At 41.4% G+C, this 22,584-nt stretch overlaps 1 protein-coding gene across 7 annotated transcripts in view; it reads right to left on the bottom strand.

Annotated features, from left to right (window-relative positions):
* LOC122556221 (transcription factor Dp-2-like) overlaps positions 1-22,584 on the bottom strand; it is a 201,533-nt gene that overhangs the window by 29,689 nt on the left and 149,260 nt on the right. For 6 of the 7 annotated variants that reach the window (XM_043702791.1, XM_043702794.1, XM_043702792.1 and 3 more), the window contains 2 exons: positions 16,202-16,249; positions 658-820 (listed from right to left, as the gene is read on the bottom strand). In XM_043702791.1, coding sequence (XP_043558726.1) covers positions 658-820; positions 16,202-16,249 — 211 coding nt within the window. The remainder of the gene's footprint in view (positions 1-657; positions 821-16,201; positions 16,250-22,584) is intronic. The other variant, XM_043702793.1, reaches the window with a different exon arrangement.

Genomic DNA, 22,584 nt, shown 5'->3' with positions numbered 1-22,584 from the left:
TTAGTTGGAGCAAACTGCATTTTATTCAGAATGGAATGTCAGGCAAGTGGGCTGACGATACAGAGATAGCAAAGGGACTTAGAAAGCAACTGGAGAGCTAAAACCGATTGCAGTCAGTGCACACATGAAACCAGATGCTGTGTCTTTAGATAACACTGAAAGGCAGCACGAAACATGGAAGAGAAAGAAGATAAAGATTGATACACAAGGGTCTCTGGAAGTCACAACACAGGTACAGAATACCACTATTGGAGACGTTCAGGGATGCTATTGAATAAAAAATGGATGACACTCATTGAGTATGTACAAACCCATATACAGATTTACACAAAATTATTACAGAGTTAGCAAGGATATTTACTTATTAGATCACACTGCTTTACAAAACACATTTTTCAGCATTGCAAATCATAACCCAGCTTCTTATGGTATTTATAAAATATAGTGTGAAAAGCACTTACGTGCAGGGTACTGCTTAGAATGAGAGATTAGATGTGTAGGGATCAGCTGACATAAGTGCTTCAGAAGATTTCTTTACAGTACATTGTTCTTATATGTGAAGGTCAAATGGGTAAGGAGGGACACCATAAATGAGAGATTATTAACTGAACTGATCGTAGTGGAATTTGACTTGTTATGAAGGACTCTCCGACTTACAGAATCTGAAGACATGTGAGTACTTGAATTACTGAACTCTGCCACGAGCTCATCAGCCACTTCATTATACGAGGTAGTTCCCTTCCGCTGCACCTTCTCACACACCTTCATCGAAAAGTGTCGTAATCCCTTTCCATTCTTTTCTCCCTTTTTGCTTCTTTTGCTAAAACAAGAAATGACAGCAGATTTTACACTTCACTTATGCAGTGCTTTTTAGATTTATTTGATGTGTGCAACCAAGAGTACAGGCAAAGCCTTTTTAACCTTGTATTTTTATTTTTTTTGTCACAGTTACAGTACCACTTATGTACCACAATACCACTGTCTGTGGAGGCGACAGCCTAGTGGTATTATTGCATGACTATTATTCCAGAAACCCAGAATAATGTTCTGGGGACCTGGGTTCAAATCCTGGCATTGCAGATAGTGGAATTTGAATTCAATTTAAAAGAAAATCTGGAATTAAGAGTCGACTGACGGCCATAAGACCATTATAATTTGTTGGAAAAACTCATCTGGTTCACGAATGTCCTTTAGGGAAGGAAATCTGCCATCCTCACTTGGCCTGGCCTACATGTGACTCCAGACCCACAGCAATGTGGTTTACTCTGAAATTGCCTCACAAGCCACTCAGTTGTATCAATCACTAGAAAGTCACAAGAAAGAAATGAAACCAGACAGACCACCTGGCATCGACCTTGGAACCGGAAAAGACAACGGCAAAAACACAAACAGCCCTGTCAGCCATGCAAAGTCCTCATTACTAACATCTGGGGGCTAGTGCCGCAATTGGGAGATGAGTCAAGATGACTCACAGATGAGTCAAGCAACAATCTAACATAGTCACTCTTACGGAATCATACCTTACAGATAACACACCAGACACCACCATTACTATCCCTGGTTATGTCCTGTCCCACTGGCAGGACAGACCCAGCAGAGGTGGCAGCACAGTGGTATACAGTCGGGAGGGAGTTGCCCAGGGAGTCCTTGGTGTTGTCTCTGGACGCCATGATGTCTCATGGCTTCGGCTGAAGAATCACATCTCCTCCATGTTGAACAACACTTGGAGGAAGCACTGATGGTGGGAAGGGTGCAAAATGTACTCTGGGTGGGGGCTTTCAATGTCCACTACCAAGAGTGACTCGGCAGCAGCGTGGCTGATCGAGCTGGTCTGGTCCTAAAGGATAAAACTGCTAGACTGGGTCTGCGATAGGTGGTGAAGGAACCAACAAGAGGATAAAATATATACTTGACCCCACATCCTTACCAATCTGCTGGCTGCAGATATATCTGTCCATGACAGTACAGGTGAAAGTGACCACTGCACTGTCCTTATGGAGACATAGTCCTGCCTTCACATTGAGAATACCCTCAATCATGTTGTGTGTCATGATCACCGTGCTAAATAAGACAGACTTCAAACAGATCGAGCAACTCAAGACTGGGCATCCATGAGGCACTGTGGGTCATTAACAGCAGCAGAATTGTACTCAAGCACAATCTGTAATGTCATGGCCCGGCATATTCCCCACTCAACCATTACCAGCAAGCCAGGGGATCAACCCTGGTTCAATGGAGAGTGTAGGAGGACATGCCAGGAGCAGCACCAGGAATACCTGAAGATGAGGTATCAACCTGGTGAAGCTACCAAACAGGACTACTTGCCAAACAGTATCAGCAGCAAATGACAGACAGAGCTAAGCGATCTCATAACCAATGGATCAGATGTAAGCTCTGTAGTCCTTCCACATTAAGTGGTGAATGGTGGTGGACAATTAAACAACTCCCTGGAGGAGGCGGCTCCACAAATATCCCCATCCCCAATGATGGAGGAGCCCAGCACATCAGTGTAAGAGATAAGACTAATACATTTGCAGCAATCTTCAGTCAGAAGTACCAAGTGGATGATCCATCTCAGCCTCCTCCAGTGGTCCCCACCGTTACAGATACCAGTCTCCAGCCAATTCGATTCACACCGCATGATACTAAGGAATGGTTGAAGGCACTGGATACTGCAAAGGCAATGGGCCCTGATAACCCATTACGGCAACAGTGGAAGACTTGTGCTCCAGAACTTGCCGCTCCCCTAGCCAAGCTTGTCCAGTACAGTTACAACACTGGCATCTACCTGACAATGTGGAAAATTGCCCAGCTATGTCCTGTACACAAAAAGCAGGACAAATCCAACCTGGCCCATTATCATCCAATCAGTCTACTCTCCATCATCAGTAAAGTGATGCAAGGGGTCAGTAACAGAGCTATCAAGCAGCACCTGCTCAGCAATAATCTGCTCAGTGACGCCCAGCTTGGGTTCCCCCAGGGCCACTCAGCTCCTGACCTCATTACAGCCTTGGGTCAAACCTGGATAAAAGAGCTGAATTCCAGAGGTGAGGTGAGAATGACAGCCCTTGACATGAAGGCCGCATTGTACAGAGTATGGCATCATGGAGCCCTAGCAAAACTGGAAAAAATGGGTATCATGGGGCAAACACTCCACTGGTTAGAGTGGCACAAAGGAAGATGGTTGTGGTTGTGGAGGGTCAGTCATCTTAGCTCCAGGACATCTCTGCAAGAGTCCCTCAGGGTAATGCCCTAGGCCCAACAATCTTCAGCTGCTTCATCAATGGCCTTCCCTCTGTCGTAAAAGTGGGGGATGTTCACCGATGATTGCACAGTGTTCAGCACCATTCACAACTCCTCAGATACTGAAGCAGTCCGTGCTCAAATGAACAAGATATGGACAATGTCCAGGCTTGGGCTGGCAAGTGGTAAATAACATTCGCGCCACACAATGACCATCACCAATAAGAGACACTCTAACCACCGCCCCTTGACATTCAACAGTATTACCTTCACTGAATCCCCCACCGCCAACATCTTTGGGGTTACCATTGTTCAGAAACTCAATTGGACTTACCATATAAACACAGTGGCTACAAGTGCAGGTCAGAGACTAGGGATACTGCGGCGAGTAACTCACCTCTTGACAACCTGAAGTCTATCCACCATCTACAAGGCACAAGTCAGGAGTATGTTGGAATACTCCACACTTGCCTGGATGGGTGCAGCTCCAACAAAAACCAAGAAGCTTGACACCATCCAGAACAAAGCAACTCGCTTGATTGGCACCACATCTACAAATATTCAATCCCTCCACCACCGGCACTCAGTAGCAGCAGTGTGTACTATCTACAAGATACACTACAGAAATTTCAACAAAGATCTCTAGACAGCACCTTTCAAACCTATGACCACTTCCATCTAGAAGGACAAGGGCAGCAGTTACTTGGGAACACCACCACCTTCAAGTTTCCCTCCAAGCCACTCACCATCCTGACTTAGAAATATACCGCCGTTCCTTCACTGTTGTTGGGTCAAAATCCTGGAAATCCTTCCCTGCCGGCATTGTGGGTCAACCCACAGCAAGTGGTCTGCAGCAGTTCAAGAAGGCAGCTCACCACCACCTTCTCAAGGGGCAAACAGGGATGGGCTATCAATGCTGGCCCAGCCAGTGACACCCAAGTCCTACAATTGAATAAAAAAACTACCTGTTTTCTTAGCACTAACTGCACTCATACTTTCAAGGAAATATGTATTTGCATTCTTAAGTTTCAAATGCCTCCATGCTTTTCATGTTTCAGCTAACATTTCAGTACCATACTTGGGGAGTGGTGGATAGTCAGAGGGTGCTCTCTCTTATAACAAGTGTTAAACTAAACTACTGGTTTAGTAGATACAAAATATTCCATGGGTTGGATTTGAAATAACTCCACAAAGGCAGGTATCCCAAAACCGAGTCACCCCTTATTTACATGTGAACTGTCCTTGACACTGCTCCGGCTTCCTCAGAGTCAGTTGCCAGAGGCTCTACTTACACTGAGAGTAAACAGAGCCTCTGACACTCCTGTTTATTTTTTATTTTCTTTCTTTTCTCTGTTTTTTCTCTTTCCTTTTTCTTTTTTGTCTAGCAGCAGCAATGCTTATTTTTTCCCAGCATCCATGTCGCGGTTGTGCAGGTGTCAGACACCGTAAAAAACAACAAGTGTGTAAATCTTTATTTATATTCCACCAACAGGAAGAAATGAAATACCCAAATGGCCAGTGACACTGCCCTGCTCAAAGGGACACTCCTGTTTATATCTGTCAGCCAAGACTCCCTGATTGGGGCTGTTAATCTGGTCCAATCAGGGAATTTATATTCTGGCTGACCTTGTTCTAATCACTACAGGATTCAGTTCAGATTTGGTGATGGATAGCCACCATTGTCACACAGCAGGCTGTACATCCCATTACTGTCTGAAGACAAACTGATCTTTGAAAAGTCTGTGGTAAGGATGGGTAATGTGGGAAACTGGCTTATTGGCTAATTAGGCTCAGTATCAAGCCACTTAATATTCCTGACCCCACAAGACTTGATGATACCTCAGGACATCTCCCAAACTCTCATTTGTGCGCTTCTGAAAATCACCAAAATTGGGACTGCCTTCTGAAGAGCACCAATATTGGGATTGCCCGTGGCTTATCAGGGGAGATCCCTCTTTCAAAGGCTCTCGCTCCCCTTACAGACAAACTACCCCACCTCTTCCTTTTTGTTAACCCTAACCTACCCCATTCTCTACACATCCAAAACACCAAATTCAGCCCCATGACAGGGGGTGCAGAGGAGATTCACCAGCATGCACCTGGGATGAAAATTCTTAATTAGGAGGTCAGACAGGATAGGATGGGCTTGTTTTCCCTGGAGCATAGGTGGCTGAGGAGGCATCTGATTGAAATTACAACAGAATAAATTATGTGAATCTCTTTACCATGACAGATGTGTCTAAGACCAGAAGGCATAAGTTTAAGGTGAGGGGGATATGGTTTAGAGGAAATCTGAAAAAGGCAGCGGTAAAAACATGAAGCATGCTGCCTGAGAAGGTGGAGGACAAGCAGGAGGCTGGAAGAACACAGCAAGCCAGGCAGCATCAGAAAGTAGAGAAGTCAACTCTCCACCTCCTGATGCTTCCTGGCTTGCTGTGTTCTTCCAGCCTACTGCTTGTCTGCCTTGGATTGTAGCTTCTGCAGTTTTTTTATCTCTAACTGAGAGGGTGGTGGAGGCAGGTACTCTTAAGAAGCATATGGATGAGCACTTAAAATGCGAGGGTATAGTAGACTATGGATCAAGTGCAGGTAAATGGGGTCAGCACAGACATAGTGGGCCGAAGCGTCAGTATCTATGCTGTATGACCCGATGACATTCTTCTAGGTATTTATGCAGCATGTTTCCCAATCAACAAAACAGTCTGATTGCTAATTTCTACCAAGTGTTGTTGCTTGGACCTTGTTGTGAGAAATTAGCTGCTGCATTTGCCTATGCTTCTGTAAAATACTTGCATTGATTGGAGAATTTGAAAAATATCACATAAAAGTAGGATGTTCCTTTCAAAATGCATGAAATCATATTCATCTGCATTGTTAGATTTGTCATCAGTTTCCCTATTCTGCTTTCATGAACATTTTCTTGTGATCTGTGCTGTTTAATAAAACTTGCACTCGTTTCACATCCATCAATCAACTATCCACTCTTATATTTCCTCTTTTGCCATGCCCTTCAAGTTTTTGAACAAGTGAAACTGATCACATTTAAGCAATATTAATAACAATCACCAGTTGTGATGTACTGTACGTGAAATAAAAATCTGTGCATTTGATCCAAACTAATAGTTAAAAACCACTGACTTATTTTTCCACATTCAGTTGGCACTGATGGATTCTTTATACATGCATGTCAGGTTATAAGTAAATGTGCCAACGCACTTTGCCGACTGTAGCTGTACAAAACGAATGAACAAATTAACTGTAATTTACGTCATGACCCACAATTTAAAAAGAACCTTACTCCCACATTATTCCGTACAAAGAAAAACAGATCCACTTTGTGTAATAGCAAACAGGGGTGCAATTAGTTGTTTTTTTTGTTAACCTCAAATGGTGAGAAATCAGATCACATTGTCTGAATAATTATGCTCACAATAAAAAAGACTGTGGCTGCCAAGGCAACCTAACCGTACACACACCTTTTCAGGGTATGTTAGCACATACGGAATAGCTCCAAATATGGAGTGTCAAGTACTCAAGTTAAGGAGGAAGGGAGTCTCTAGTTATTTTCTGTCTTGAAGGTGTTTTAGAAACATATATTTATGCAATACAGAGTAGGCATTTAAATTTGGGGCTTATTAAGTAAGGTGAAAACTTGGAACTCTTGCAACCGAAATAGAAACCACTGATCAACAGACTTATGGACACAAGATTGGCTAACTAATAGAAGCTAGAAGTTTGTGTTCAGAGAGGGAACTTTCAGGATGGCAAGCTGCAACTAGTGGAATGATACAGGGATTAGTCCTGGGGCCACAGTTATTTACACTTTCTATTAGTGACTTGGATGAGGAAAGTGAATGTACTGTAGCCAAAGTTTGCACATTGCAAAAAAATGATATGAAGTCAAATAGTGAGGATGACACAAAGAGTCTGCAGAGGGATACAGAAAAAGTTAAGTGAGTGGGGGACAAAAAACTTGGCAGATAGAATGTAATGTGGCAAAGTGTGAGGCTATGCACATAGGCAGGAAGAGTAGGGGAGTTGAATGATATGGAATAGGAGGAAGACTGCAGAAAGCCACAGAACAGAGGAACTTCAGCGTCTTGTACATAAATCACAAAAGCTATCATCGAAGTTGAGCAGGAAATACAGAAAGCTAATGGAATCTTGGTCCTTATTTCAAAAGGGAATGGAGTATAAAAGTACACGAGTCAAGATTAGAGTGGTGCTGGAAAAGCACAGCAGGTCAGGCAGCATCCGAGGAGCAGGAAAATCAAAGTTTTTCATCATCAGGAAGGATGAAGGGCTTTTGCCCGAAACATTGATTTTCCTGCTCCTTGGATGCTGCCTGACCTGCTGTGCTTTTCCAGCACCACTCTAATCTTGACTCTGATCTCCAGCATCTGCAGTACCCACTTTCGTATGTATAAATGTAATGTCTTGCTAAAACTATACAGGTCGCGAGTTAAGCTGTGAGTAGTTTTAGTTCCTTTAAGTCAAAGGTTCACTAGTTTGATCCCAGGAATGGAGCAATTGTCTTATGAGGAGAAGTTAATTATGTTGGGCCTGTACTCATTGGAGTTCAGAAGAATGAGACATAACCTGATTGAAATGTACCAGATACTTGGGGGCCTTGACAGGGCAGATGTGAAAAGGTTGTTTCCCAGTGTGGGAGTGTACCATCTCAGAATACAGTGATAAGGAGAAATGTAGTGCGTCTATGGAATTCTTTATTTGGAGGTCTGCAGAAACTGTGCTGGTAAGAACATTCAAGACGGAGGTAGATTTTTAATCATTAAGGGAATTAAGGGCTATGGGGAAAAGGCAGGGATGTGGAGCTGAGGATGTATTATATCAACCATAATTTCTTTGAATGGCAAGGTGGACTTGATGAGCCAAATGGCCTATTTCCATTTTTACATCTTATGGTCTTTTGTACTATAACTAACAAAGAGGAATTCACTGCTCTACATTAGGCATGCCTACAGAAATAAGAACATAGATAGAACTATAAAAATGTACTATCCAACTTTCTAAACAATCTCTCTGACTATAGTTAAACTATCACTTTTCCAGAAAAAGCATCCTATTTCCTCTCCGTTACACATCTAAATAATTCATTACCTTGCCTTTGTATATGGAAAAGGTTATGTTTGTGGCACAGGCTCTTTTACTATCTCCTCTGTGATTACATACATGTATCTATGTATTAATCCTTCTCCTGATCTATCACACGTATGATTCTTTTTACCCAATTGTTCACACATTCTCAGAAATCTGTATCCTTGGCAGCATAAGTAAAACAAACAATGCTGTTCCTCACATTCTATGGGAAGGTGAAAATAATCATTTGTGTTGACCTTTCCTACAAAACAGAATTACTTGAAAGCCGACTGAAATTGATTAAAACAAAAAGGTAACATCACCACATTTTGTCACAAAAACTAATTTACCTTCCAAATGGGAACTGATCTAAAACCTGGCATATCAGTAAAACAAACTGTTTTTATCCCCTTCTGGTTTTCCAATACATTTTCAGTCCACAGTAGACAATATTATTTATCTTTAAGGAAGTATATCTTAGAATCTTCCAAGTTCTGTAATTTCTTTTCAACTCTTTCAACACTGTCAGTTATACACAAGATGCTGATCAAGCAGCCGTACACAAACACTCTGCAGTCACAACTATGCTGGACGTGCTAATCAACTAAGTTCCACTTCAGCTTCTGCAAAAACAAGGCACCATCCATATTAGGATCCCGCATTTCAACCTGGTGATTTTTTGGGTGATAAGTGGAGTGGATTGCAAGGTTAGAGAGCACAAGCCCCCCCCTATCATCACCCGGTATTGAAAGGAAAATAGTGTAGCATTAGGGAAAAAAAGTATCCTATCACTAGAAACTGGCCAGGATCAATGAAAACAAAACCAGACACCTACACACATTTAAAACAATCTCCTATGTGAATAACTGATATGTATTGTTTTAAAATAACATATACTAAGGTACTTTGTGAAAACTGTTCCTGCTAAACTGTAAAAACAGGGATCACACATGGCTACAGATAACAACACAACATGGTTGCTGTCTCTTTAAGAAACTACTTTTGCACTGAAAGAAATGGTATGTGTTAGTAAGCAGCTCCAGTAGCTAACCCCTGCGCAGTAAGTTGAGTAGTTGCTAGGTGGCAAAGAAAACCATTCAACTGCTAAAAGGAATCAGTTCAGGATATTGTAACCTATAACAGTGTGAACTAATGAATGAAATAAGGCAATAAGATGGCGACACCTTGCATTGAGCTACTCGAGAGGGGAAATACTTCTGGGAATCTCCCACTTTCTTTTTTAAAAAAGAAATAAAGCTACATTAACAAAGAATGCTGAAATCTTAATTAAATTTGTTAATGCCCCAGAGGGTTTGCTGAATTGCCATTTCATAATGATGTATGAGGCAGTTGCTGAGTGCAACCCTTTAGTGCAGCTACCACATCACCATAATGAAGTAAGATTTCATTTTCACTGTTATTAATATTTAATAAGTTTCTATTCAAGGAAGGAAAAGTATTAGGTTAATTTTCAGGACATGGTAAACTTGTTACTGGCTAAAGTATAAATGACAGCTCATCTTGGGCTTATTTAATTTCAGCAATAATTCAGGAAGCAAAACCAGGAGGAGAATAAAACGCATCACTTCATGTTGTGGCTGGAACAGATGCACACTGCAAAGGGAAATTAAACTGAGCATCATTATTAGGTTTCATGCAAGACAACAGTATTACACGAGTGACTGTGTGCCTCAGGACAGCCACAAATGTGCTAGAAAAGAAAAAGGCACAGGAAAACAAAATATCTAAAATAGGAAACATAACCTTGGTCTAACAAATTGTACATGTAACAAAGTATTTTCCAAAACTGTATTAAGCAAATGTTCTTGTGCAATTGCTTTTTTGGCACACAATCATTTTTTCTTAAGAACTACAATGTCAAAAATGCATTTCTTGAGGACCAATGTTAGGAATACAGGGCCATGATAACTGGTCAGTCACCTATAGCTCCCTGTACATTGGGCTCCTCATTTTACACTGCAGCGTCAGGCAGTTGCAATATAACGAAGGAAGGGCTGAAACAACCGAACAAACAATTCTATTACAAGTGATAGGTATATACACCCATCCCACACTTGGAAATTTACTGGCTGTCACTGGAAGTGTTTTTGTTTTCAAGAATACACAATTTCCGAGGCTAGAAATGTAAAGCTACTTTAGGAGGATCTAGCTTGCTTTTTTCTCCCATTCATTTTGGCTGTGCAACTGATTGTAAAGATACCATCCTTTTGTAGGTCAGTTACAATTGCAAGTCACTACTGCTGCTGTGGACAACTCTGAACAACCCTCTAAAACATGCTGAATTCTGGATCCGCTGCCCTAGGGTCATGTTAATAGCACTCGATGATTCAAGATAATGGAGAAATTGGGAAATTGGTCAGAACTTTGCCAGACCCGTTACCTGTCATTGTATTATTTATACTTGGAAATATATTTTAAAATGTCTTTAATTCAAGATATTGGTATCTCACAAAACTATATAAATTTCTCTCAGTTTATCCAAAGTGATTATTGAGTGTTATATGTGGGCAGACTTGTTCTGTCAAAATTAATTTACCTTCTTTTCTAGACTGGATTGACTTTTCATTCTGCCCAGATACATAAAAATTGATCTGATTTATTGCCACAGTGAAAAGCTTTGTTTACGAGTAGTACAGACAGATCATAGGGTGAAAAAATTAGATAGAGGCATACAGGTTACTCCGCAAAAGGCGTGTGCTAGGCAATATCAACATTAACAAGATCAACATTAGTTGAGGTTAGAGCAGTCCATTCAGCAGTTTATTAACGGAAGGAAGAAGCTGTCCTTAAACCTGCTGGTGTTCAAGCTCCTGTATCTTCTGCCTGACAGAAGCAGTTATAGGAGATCATTACTGGGGTGGCATGGGTCTTTGATGATGTTGACAGCCTTTCTGCAGCAATGAGACGTGTAAATGGGGTCCAAGGTTGGGAGGTTGCCTTCCATGATGGTCTGGGCTGTGCATGCAGCCTTCTGTAATTTCTTACGGTCCTGGGCAGAGCAGTTGGTGTACCAGGCTGTTATGCACCCTGACAGTATGCTTTCAATGGTGCATCTGTAAAAGGTGGCGAGGGTCCTTATGGACAGGCCAAATTTCCTGAGCTGCTTGAGGAAGAAGAGGCATTGTTTTGCCTTCTTGACCATCGCATCTACATGGGAAGTCTATGACAGATTTTCGGTTATTGTCACTTCTAGGAACGTGACGTTCTCCAACCTCTCAACCTCCGCTCCAGTAATGTAGATGGGAGTGTCTTCTCCTCCTTTCTTTCTGAAGTCAATGATCAGTTCTTTAGCTTTGTCGACACAGAAAGAAGTTGTTATTATTGCACCATGACACCAAACCCTCTATCTCCTTCCTATATTCTGACTCATGATTGTTTAATATATCCTACCACAGTGGTGTCAGCAGCAAACTTGTAGGTGGCATCTGTTTGGAACAAATGTTAAACTAGCCTGAGTGATCTCTTTACTGGAGATAAGCAGAACCTGAACCGGTAAGGATGACAGTTGAAGACTGACCTCGAGTCATAGAGTCCTACAACACAGAAACAGAATCTTCGGTCCAACTTGTCCATGCCGACCAAATTTCCAAAACTAAACTAGTTCCAATTGCTTGCATTTAGCCCACATCCCTCTAAATCTTTCCTATTCATATACCTATCCAAATGTCTTTTAAATGTCGAAACTGTACCTGCATCTATCACCTCCTCTGGCAGTTCATTTCAGACATGAACCACCGTCTGCATGAAAAATGTTGCTCCTCCAGTCCCTTTTAACTCTTTCTCCTCTCATTTTAAAAATATGCTCCCTCGCTTTGACCTTCCTCTCCCTAGGGAAAATACTTTTTCTATTCATCCCATGACTTTATAAGCCTCTATAAAAGGTCACCCCTCAGCCTCCCATGGTCCAATGAAAAAAGTCCCAGCCTATCCAGCCTTTCCTTATAATTCAAATCCTCCATTCTTGACAATATCCTGGTAAACCTTTTCTGAATCCTCTTCATTTAATAATAATCTTTCCTATAGCAGGGCAATCAGAACTATACACAGTATTCCAAAAGTGGCCTCACTAATGTCCTGTACAATCACAACATGACAATCTAACTCCTATACCCAATGGTCTCCTATACCCAATGGTCTGAGCGTACTAAATACCTTCTTAATCACCCTGCCTACCTGTGATGTAGCTTTCAAAGTGAAACTCCTAGTCTCTGTTTGACAACACTGCCCAAGGCCCTCTTGACAATATCCTGGTAAACCTTTTCTGAATCCTCTTCAATTTAATAATATCTTTCCTATAGCAGGGCAATCAGAACTATACACAGTATTCCAAAAGTGGCCTCACTAATGTCCTGTACAATCACAACATGACAATCTAACTCCTATACCCAATGGTCTCCTATACCCAATGGTCTGAGCGTACTAAATACCTTCTTAATCACCCTGCCTACCTGTGATGTAGCTTTCAAAGTGAAACTCCTAGTCTCTGTTTGACAACACTGCCCAAGGCCCTACCATGCCCTTGTTTGTTTTACCAAAATGCAACATCTCGCATTTATCCAAATTAAACTCCGTCTGTCACTCCTCAGTCCATTGGCCCATTAGATAAAGATTCCTTTGTATTCTTTGATAACCTTCTTCACTGTTCATTATACCACCAATCTTAGTATCACCTGAAAACTTATTAACTGTGCCTGCTAAATTCTCATCCAAATCAATTACACAAAGGACAACAAAAATGGACGCAGTACAGATCCCTGTGGAACACCGCTGGTCACAGGCCTCCCGTTCAAAAAACAACCCTCTACGACCACCCTCTGCCCTTCATTGTAAATTACCCTGGCCTGGCCAATCAATGTCCCGAAGGACACATGCAATTAAGGTTGGCAGAAAGGCTCTCGGAAGCTGGAGGAGGGTCAATCAGAAAGGCGTTCAGCTTTGGAAGGACCAGCAAGCTGCAGTAGAGGGTCAGTAAAGTATAGGGTGCTTCGTGAAGGAGGTGCCCTATTGCCAACTTAGAGACATAGAGGTCCTCAGTACAGAGAAAGGTCCTTTGGCCCACTGAATCTATTCTGGTCAAAAACAAGCACTTAACTATTCTAATCGTATTTTCCAGCAACTGACCGATAGCCTTGTAAGCCTTGGCATTGCCAGCGCACATCTAAATACTTGTTAAATGTTACAGGATTTCTGCCTGTAGCACTCTTACAGTCAGTGAGTTCCAGATTCCCATCACACTCTGGGTGTAAAACATTTCTCCACATCCCCTCCCAACCCCCTGCCCCTTACCTTAAATCTATGGGTTTAGGTCAATGATCCCTATATCAAGGAGAAAAGCTTTTTCCAGTCTATCGGTCTCTGTCACATGTAGATTCCAAAACCACACACAACACTCCAGCTGTGGCCTAAGCAATGTTTTATACAGTTCCAGCGCCACCTCCTTGCTCTTAAATACAATGCCTCGACTATTAAAGACAAGTATCCTATTTGCCTTCTTAACCACTTTATCTACCTGTCTTGCTAAGTTAAGGGATTGGTGGACAGGCACACCAAGGTCCCTCTGATTCCCCGTGCTTCCCAGAGTTCCACGGTTCATCATGTATTCTCCTTGTTAGAACTTTTAAATTTAGACTAGATTCCTTACGGTATGGAAACAGGCCCTTCGGCCCAACAAGTCACACCGACCCTCCGAAGAGTAATCTGCCCAGATCCATTCCCCTACCCTAGTTTTACCCCTAACTAATGCACCTTTCAATATGGACAATTTAGCACGGCCAATTCACCTGACCTGCATGTCTTTGGACTGTGGGAGGAAACCCACACAGGTACAGGGAGAACGTGCAAACTCCACATAGACAGTTGCCGAGACAGGAATCGAACCTGGGGTCCTGGCGCTGTGAGCAGCAGTGCTAACCACTGAGCCACCGTGCCGTCCTGCAAAAGTAGCTTTTGCAGCCAAGCTACCACCGTGACTGGGGAAGCCTCTCTACATGATCATTGCTACACCCTGCCTGGTGGAAAAGTCTGCATCTCCGTCTGGAGGACTGAACCTTCAGTCTACTGCTGCTGGCAGGCCAATCCTGTGCACATAAGCTGGCTGTGTCTGGGACCATGGTGATTCAGGGATTGTCCAACCAGCCTGCTTCAAATGGCGTTCAAAGAACCGTGTTCGATAGCAACTTCAAACAGACAGTTAGTGCCATCACATTCTGCCTGCACAAAAACTGTCCAGAAGGAGATGAAAGCTGGATGGGTTTTACACCAACTGATGGGGTTACTTTCAGCTTCCACCCACCTCAGCTCCCGACCTGGGCTGGGGATCAAACCCCAAGCCGATAAAATCAAGAGTGGCAGTATTAATCTGTGTGACCAGTCTATATATACTCAATTCTAACAGCTTATATAGAGAAGGAAAGGGATTTATAATAAACATATTATCCAAGAAAATGAATAATAGAATAATAGATTCAAAGAGACCAATTATACAGTCACATTAAAACAGCTTTCTAATATGACTTACGTTAAAGTGGAAACTGAAAATTAGAACAGGAAATTTTAAGGAAAGAAAGCAACTGGGTTGTAGTAAATTAAATATAATCTGCTAGCAAATTTTAACCACTGCAGATTTGAATCATTATAACTCATTCTGAATAAAAACTGTTCAAAAGAATTCCATTTCTTTCCAATTTAAAATCAGAAATTGACTATTTTCCCGTCGGTTTTGCACTGATGTGTGACTATAATTAAGTTACAATCTCCAGGAATCAAATCTGTGCATTCATGATAACCCCATTGTTGAAGCTTAATCAAAACACAGACCCTTCTGCAAAATTACTTCGATTTTGTCTTAAGAACTACATTTGTTGCAGAGTCAGTGGATCTGTAAATATTTAAAACTTGTTTAGCGAGGCACCCAAGATTTCCATTGTGTTTCACAATGTTAGGGCATTAAATCTGATTAACAGATTCACAAACACACCAAGCTAACAAACAAGAAGCTGCTGCAACTACTGGAGATACAAAAAGGCTCCACACGCATTGATTATGTAAGATATTTGTACCACTTTCTGCTCATGTAAGAAACTGAATTTACCCAATCACTAGCCCCACCTCCACTTTGTGAAGCTGCAATAAGTAAAAGATGCACTGAAATAATATCACCACGGTTGAGTTGTGCTGTCTGGATTGAGGACATGCAAACAAAATAGTTGCGATGTGGTCTGCTAAACATGACTTTCCTCAAGTCAAATTACGTGCTGGTGCACAAACTAAATTGTTAGAAATCATTCTAGGTTTTGCCTGCATTAATTAATTACCATATTAGTATCACAAAAATATTTTCTTGCTTTTATAATTGAAAAGTACAAAGGCATATAGCAGAAACTGCTTCTATTAAATATAATTACAGATATTATGAACATTAATACTTTCAGACATGAAAAATATACATGCAAATGTGGTACACAAATACTAAATGATTGAAGACAAATTACAGCAAACACACTAGTTTCCAAAGCTTTATGATCTAAATATGGACACCTCTTCCAAGTGCACATGGACGTTGCAGGAAAGCCTCCTGTGATGTGACTGTGCAAAGGAAAAGACCAGATGCCCTATTCTCTGGAGACTTGTTTCATGACAGTTGTTCCAGCATTCATGTGCAACAAGGTTACAGCCCTCTGAAAGAACAGTTATTTTTAGTCACAGGAAATAAATCAAAATGGACAAGGCACTCTCATGCCTGAGAGAGTGCGCTGTTCAAAAAAAAGGTTTACATAATTTTTTCATAAAAATGGGGAAATAATCATTAGGATCTCTTAAAATTTTAAGATGTACTTACTTGTCTGAAAAATCAGATTCAATAAATTCATGGGTACGTTTTCTGCTCCTGCAAGGAAGAAAAAGCCAATTCGAAATTTAAGGAAAAAAAGGATAGCTTTTGTAATAGAATATATAAAAATAGCCTGTAAAACTCTATGGTACACTAAAATAGAGACGTCTTCAGCTAGCTTTTTAAACAGTACAGCAGACAGGAATTTTTATTCTCCATAAATATTTACGCACAAACATGAAATCCTCAAATTGCATATCTACCTGTAGCCTTTCAACAGAAACTAAAACACTACCCTTGGGATATTTTATACCATGTTGCGGAATGTTTTTAGAATAATTAGGAAACAAAACTACACACCAGTGAAGTAGTAAAGCCTGTTTAATTGAGTACATATATGGGACAGTAACTAGATTCATTCCCAGTCATTCATGGTCTTCAGTAGCTAACAATGGGGGTCAAGAACATGCACAGTATCTTTGATGGTGAATAGTCCCTGATGACTTTTCTTTTGGTCTGCTTAGAAAAGTAAGAATCTCAAATTATAGTCCAAAGCTGTTTTCCAACCCTTAAGCCAAGTCAAGCAATTCCATTTAACCCAAACAATTCATTAGGAATTGTATTTCTTACTTGCTAAATTAGGTTTGTTTTGAGTTTCCTGGGTCTGCAGATTAACAAATGCTGATCTTGGTGCTCCTGTAAGCTCAATGGTGCCAAAAACATAAATCAAAACACAAAAACCTGTTAATATCTGTAGCTGACAATTTATAAAAATTAATAGAAACTCTGCACAAATTTATTTGCAGATTTCTTTTCTTCAAAGCAAAAGAAACTCAGTTACAGAAACTTCAGCACGTACTGTGGTCATTTCATTCTTGGTCTTGAGCAGATGTTAGTCTACATTGGAACTACCACATTTCCTCACTGCTTCCCCACATTCTTAATACTTTTAAGTTTAGCGAGTTTTGAGAAGATTTGTAGCTCAGGTTGAGGTTCTGGATAAAGGTTTGCTAGCTAAAGGAAAGGTTCATTTTTCGACATTTTGTTACCATACTAGGTAACATCTTCAGTGAGCCTCCTGATGAAACACTGGTGGTGTAGCCTGCTTTCTATTTATATGTTTGGATTTCCTTGGGTTGATGATGTCATTTCCTGTGGTGGTGTCATTTCCTGTTCTTTTTCTCAGGAATGGTAAATGGGATCACTAGTATCCTTACATACGGATGAGGAAGGACACCACTTCAACTGGGACAACACATCCATCCTATGACAAGCCAAATAGAGACACACACGAGAATTCCTACAAGCGTGGCATTCCAATTGGAACTCTATCAACAAACACATTGACTTGAATTCCATTTACCATCCTTGAGAAAAATAACAGGAAATGATGTCACCAACCCAAGGAAACCCAAATATATAAATAGAAAGCAGACTACACCACCAGTGTTTCAATCAGAGGCTCAGTGAAGATGTCACCTAGTATGGTGACGAAACGTCTGAGAATGAATCCTCCAGCTCAGTGAGCAAACCTACATCCAGAACTTTTAAATCTCTCAAATGGATAAATTAATGACAATTCTGGGAAACAGATTATCATTGAACAGTGAAAATGTGCTCACAAAAGACAATAAAATAATTTCCAAGGTAACATCTTTGTCAGTTGTACCAAATTAGCAACGTTCACTTTGCCTCTTCCCTTTCTTAATTCCAAAATGGCACTTTAGTGTTACAACATGTTAAAAAAATAGAAAGTACCATTTGGCCCGAAGGATTGTGCTGGTATTTATGTTCCACAGCACAACATTACATCAAGATATCCAATTGCTATTAGTGTGAACCCTGCAGTGTAACATACCAGACCTGGCTGCCTATGAATACAAAGTAAAAGAAATACAAGAGAAATGAAGGAAAGAAACTAAGCCAGCAAAGAAAATCAAAACAAACCATGGGCAGAAATTACAGTCTTCAACCTGTTGAACTCAATGTTTAGGATGGAAGACTGTAAACGTGCCCAGTAGAAAGGTGAGGTGCCATTCCTTAATTTTGCATTGATCTTCACTGGGACAGTGAAGACAGAAAGTCAGAATGGAGGTACGGCAGAGAATTAAAATGATTCCCCTGTTTTGATTCATTTTCTCCTGTGTTTCCCTCTCATTCCCATTATTTTGCTTTCAAATGATCTTGCTATTCACACCTCTTATAGGCACATCATTTGTTTCTTGCCCCATTACTCCATTTGGCCATGCACCATGAAGTCTTCTTTTGCTTAACCTCTCCTACTCTCCATTGGCCTTCCCACTCTCTCCCTTTTCACTAAAAAGCTATTACATTTCTAAATTTTCCCAGTACAGATGAAGGATCACAGACCTAAAATGCCATCTTTGTCTCTCCCTCCACAGATGTTACCCGCCCTTGATGTGTATTTCCAACATCTACTGTTTGTATTTCAGAATTCCAGCATCTGCAGTATTATAGCTTTCTATTAATAAAAGCTAACATTATTTCATCCCTTGTTTCAATTTATTTTCCTTCTCTACATCCACTCCTCACTGAAAAGATGGATAAGTGAGTATGTTCCAGGGCTTCTGCTAATAAAAAGCCTTAAGCTTCTAAATGTTTTCTCCAATTCCCAGTTTCTGCTCAACATCTCCTTGTGGAATGGCCCAAGGGAACATAAGAGAAGATCAGCATTTTAACAAAGAAAGAGAATCCGAAGTCTTTTGTAAACCAAGTGAAAGAATAGCGAAATGAAGGGTAGCACGGGCGGTGGCTCAGTGATTAGCACTGCTGTCTTACAGGACCAGGGAACCAGGCTTGATTCCACCCTCAAGTGACCATCTGTGTGGACCTTGCATGTTCTCCCTGTGTCTGCATGGATTTCTTCCGGGTGTTCCTGCTCCCTCCAACAGATGTGCAGGTTAGATGGACAGGCCATGCTAAACTGCCCATAGTGTCCAGGGATGAGTACGTGAGGTGGGTTAGTAGTGGGAAATACTAGGGTTATAGGGATAGGGGCGGGGGGTGGATCTGGGTGGGCTGCTCATCAGAGGGGCAATGTGGACTTGATGGGCTGAATGGCCTACTTCCACACTGTAGGGATTTTATGATTCTATTCTATAAATATGCAATAATCTGACATTGCACAGACTACATCATGTTTCAAAAATTGCAGTTTGAATGAAGATACTCACCTTGGGTGTAATGGTGAGTGCATCTGGATACATACATGTAAGAGAACATGGAGACCAAAATGAGGGTGTCAATGTTGTGGAATAGGGCTTCGATGTTTCTTCAAACTTAATGCTTGCATCAAACACTTATAAGCCCCTCACAAAACCAGTCACATTGAACACTGGTAAGATATCACCTCTAGTTTTGCAGAGCCATCTCTCGTATCAGAGGTGAGGTCACAGTGCCTGTGCTAGCCCCTGGAAACAGCCTTGCACTTACTCCCTTGCTACTGCTCTATCCTCATATCAATTCAACTCTCACTATGAAAATCATTTATTCGCTTCCTCTCGGGGGCGTTCCTCAGCATTTCCAACATTGGAGCAAAACGAAATCTCTACCTTCCAGCTTTTGAGCTGTGGGAAAAAATGTAGATCAGCTCTTCACTGGTTTTATACAACCGTATCGATGAATCAAAAAATATTTGACTAAGAACATCAGGTCAGAGATTATTCATGAGCAGAAAAAAGTCTAGGTTTTTTAACAACCCCTCAGCCCTGTTGTTGATGCTGATTCATCCGAGATACTTGAGGAGATTAGATTCCCTACAGTGTGGAAACAGGCTCTTCAGCCTAACAAATCCAAACTGACCCTCCAAAGAGTAACCCACCCAGACCCATTTCCCTCTGACTAAAGCACCTAACGCTATGGGCAGTTTAGCATAATCAATTCACCTGGCCTGCACATCTTTGAACTGTGGGAGGAAACTGAAGCACCCAGAGGAAATCCACACAGACACGGGGAGAATGTGCAAACTCCACACAGGCGGTCACCCAAGGCTGGAATCGAACCTGAGTTCCTGGTGCTGTGAGGCAGCAGTGCTAACCACTGTGCCACCGTGCCATGTCCCCCAGTATCTCAAGCAGGAAGATGGACATTTGCAGGTGAGCTCAATTGAAAATTGAAATTGAGCCTCAGAGCAGAGCAAGTTGCAATCACAATCAAGATCCACACAGGACAAATAAATTGCAGCATCACAGCACTCAGGAGGAGGAGCTTCATCAACCTTCTGACCGTTCTGCCTCCAGCTATTAAATAATTACAAGTTCAGTACAGGTTAAGAACTGGAATCTAGAATGTTTTGGTATGTACTGGGCTGGAGTGAGTATTTGCTTATATTAAATTAATGAGGTTAAAAATCACACACCACCACCCGTTGGACTATAACCTGCTGTTGTTGTGTGATTTTTAACTCTGACTACCCCAGTCCAACACCAGCTCCTCTAAATCACAAATTAATGAGGACAGGAATGAATATAATTCTGATCAGTCATGAGCAATACACATTTAGATTGCAATGAGCAGAATTTTGCAAGTTCAAATAAAACAAGAGGCAAAGCAGAAATTAGAGAACATACAATGCCATTGCATTGACTATTCTGACGCAACTAATGCTGCCACATCCAAAGAGACTTCTACTGATGTGTTAATGAGTGCACATGATATTAGCTTCACAGAAACAAGGTCAGGTAGCTGTAAAAGAAAAGTAAGAGGCGAAAAAGAAGGAATAGAAGAAGGAGAAGATGAAGAGGAGAGACACTGGATGCTGTCCTAAGCTGAGAGTATTCCCCGATGTCTTGGCCAACACTTATTTCTCAACCATCAACACAGAGAAGCTCATAGCTCCACTGCTTTCACAGGAGCTTCTTGTCTGTAAATTTGGTGCTGCGTTTCCTTTATTACAACGGTGACCATATTTCAAAAAGTAATTTATTGGCTGTGAAAATGCTTTTAGGTGCCCTGGGGCCATGTGATAATAGCACATCTTCCTTTCCTGTTGAGGGTAGTTATAATTAGACCATTGTTGCTCAGGATGATCACATTGAAGAGAATCCCAGTTTATAGTCACAAACCAAACTGTGCACACATCTATTGCTGGATTCTGCCAAGTTTTGTTTAGACCATGCAAGTAGTAAACTTTGTTTTAAAAATACAGAAAATATTAATGCAGCATTGATATCTGATTTTGTTCTATTAGGCAAAATAGAACTGTGCTTGTCGATTGCAAAGTAATTAATATAGAGAGAAAAGAATACTTCTACATCTTGTTTCTGTCAAATACGTGTAAAATGGTCACTGGTAAATAACTGGAATTGACCATAGTGGGAGAAACTATTGGTAATACTGCACAAGATACAAAACAAAATGGAATTTGGAATCATCATTGCACTGGTTCAAAGGAGAAACATTAGCTGCTTTTGCAGTACCATTGTGAAAGATATGCTTCTTTACTGAGTCACAAGTCAGAGTGATCCTGGTAGAACATGCAGGCGATATTCATGCGCAACAGGAAACTGACAAGGCATGATGTGGTGCTGCTAGTGTCAACAAGAATCAAACATTTCACAGGGAAAGTTGTAGTGGGCACTTTCCTGGGTGAGGCATTGATTGTGGGGGGGGGGGGAATCTCACAAATCCTCTGCTGACCTCTCTTCCTCTGTCCTGCAGGCACACACTCCCTCTTGTTTGCACCAAGAAACAAATGAAAATCAGAAACATGGCTATGACACTTCAGCTGGCTGGAAATCCAGATGTTCTGATAACAGCAGTAGTGTCCTCCACTAAACCAGGTTTGTAGTTCTCAACACAGGCAGTACAGCACTCCTTCATTAGATATCCTCAGCTGCAAGAGTTAGACCTTTCATCCCACATACTTAATTGTTGTTTGCAAACTGGCACAGTACTCTAGCTACCAAACCCACAACACGCAGTTTAGAACAATTCCAAACTAAATCACAGAGTGCAGGTGACGTGGTTATCAGCTAGAACTGCACCCAAGATTGTTGGGAATCCAGATGTGGCTCTACAGAAGAATTTTACGACGTAAGCCATTCAGCACAAAAGGTCTTGCTTAGTATTCATGTTAAATGAGTCACTTTCCATCAGGATGTTAGAAGTAGAAACAGGAGTTGGCCATTCAACCCTTTAAGCCGACTTGTAATTCAACAAGATCAGGGTTCATACTTCTGATCCAACTTCCTGCAGAATGAGTCAGCTGAAGATGGTTGGGCTGAGGGCACTACCTTGAGGAATTCCAGCAGAAATGTCCGGAAGCTGAGATGACTGACCTCCAAACACCACAACTCTTCCTACATGCTAGGTTTCACTCCAGCTATTTGAGAGACTCCCCCGCCCCTGCACCCCCCCCCCCCCCCCCAAAT

This window comes from Chiloscyllium plagiosum, chromosome 13, assembly GCF_004010195.1.
Source record: "Chiloscyllium plagiosum isolate BGI_BamShark_2017 chromosome 13, ASM401019v2, whole genome shotgun sequence".
Classification (NCBI taxonomy): domain Eukaryota; kingdom Metazoa; phylum Chordata; class Chondrichthyes; order Orectolobiformes; family Hemiscylliidae; genus Chiloscyllium; species Chiloscyllium plagiosum.
This window is presented reverse-complemented; position numbering and strand designations above follow the sequence as displayed.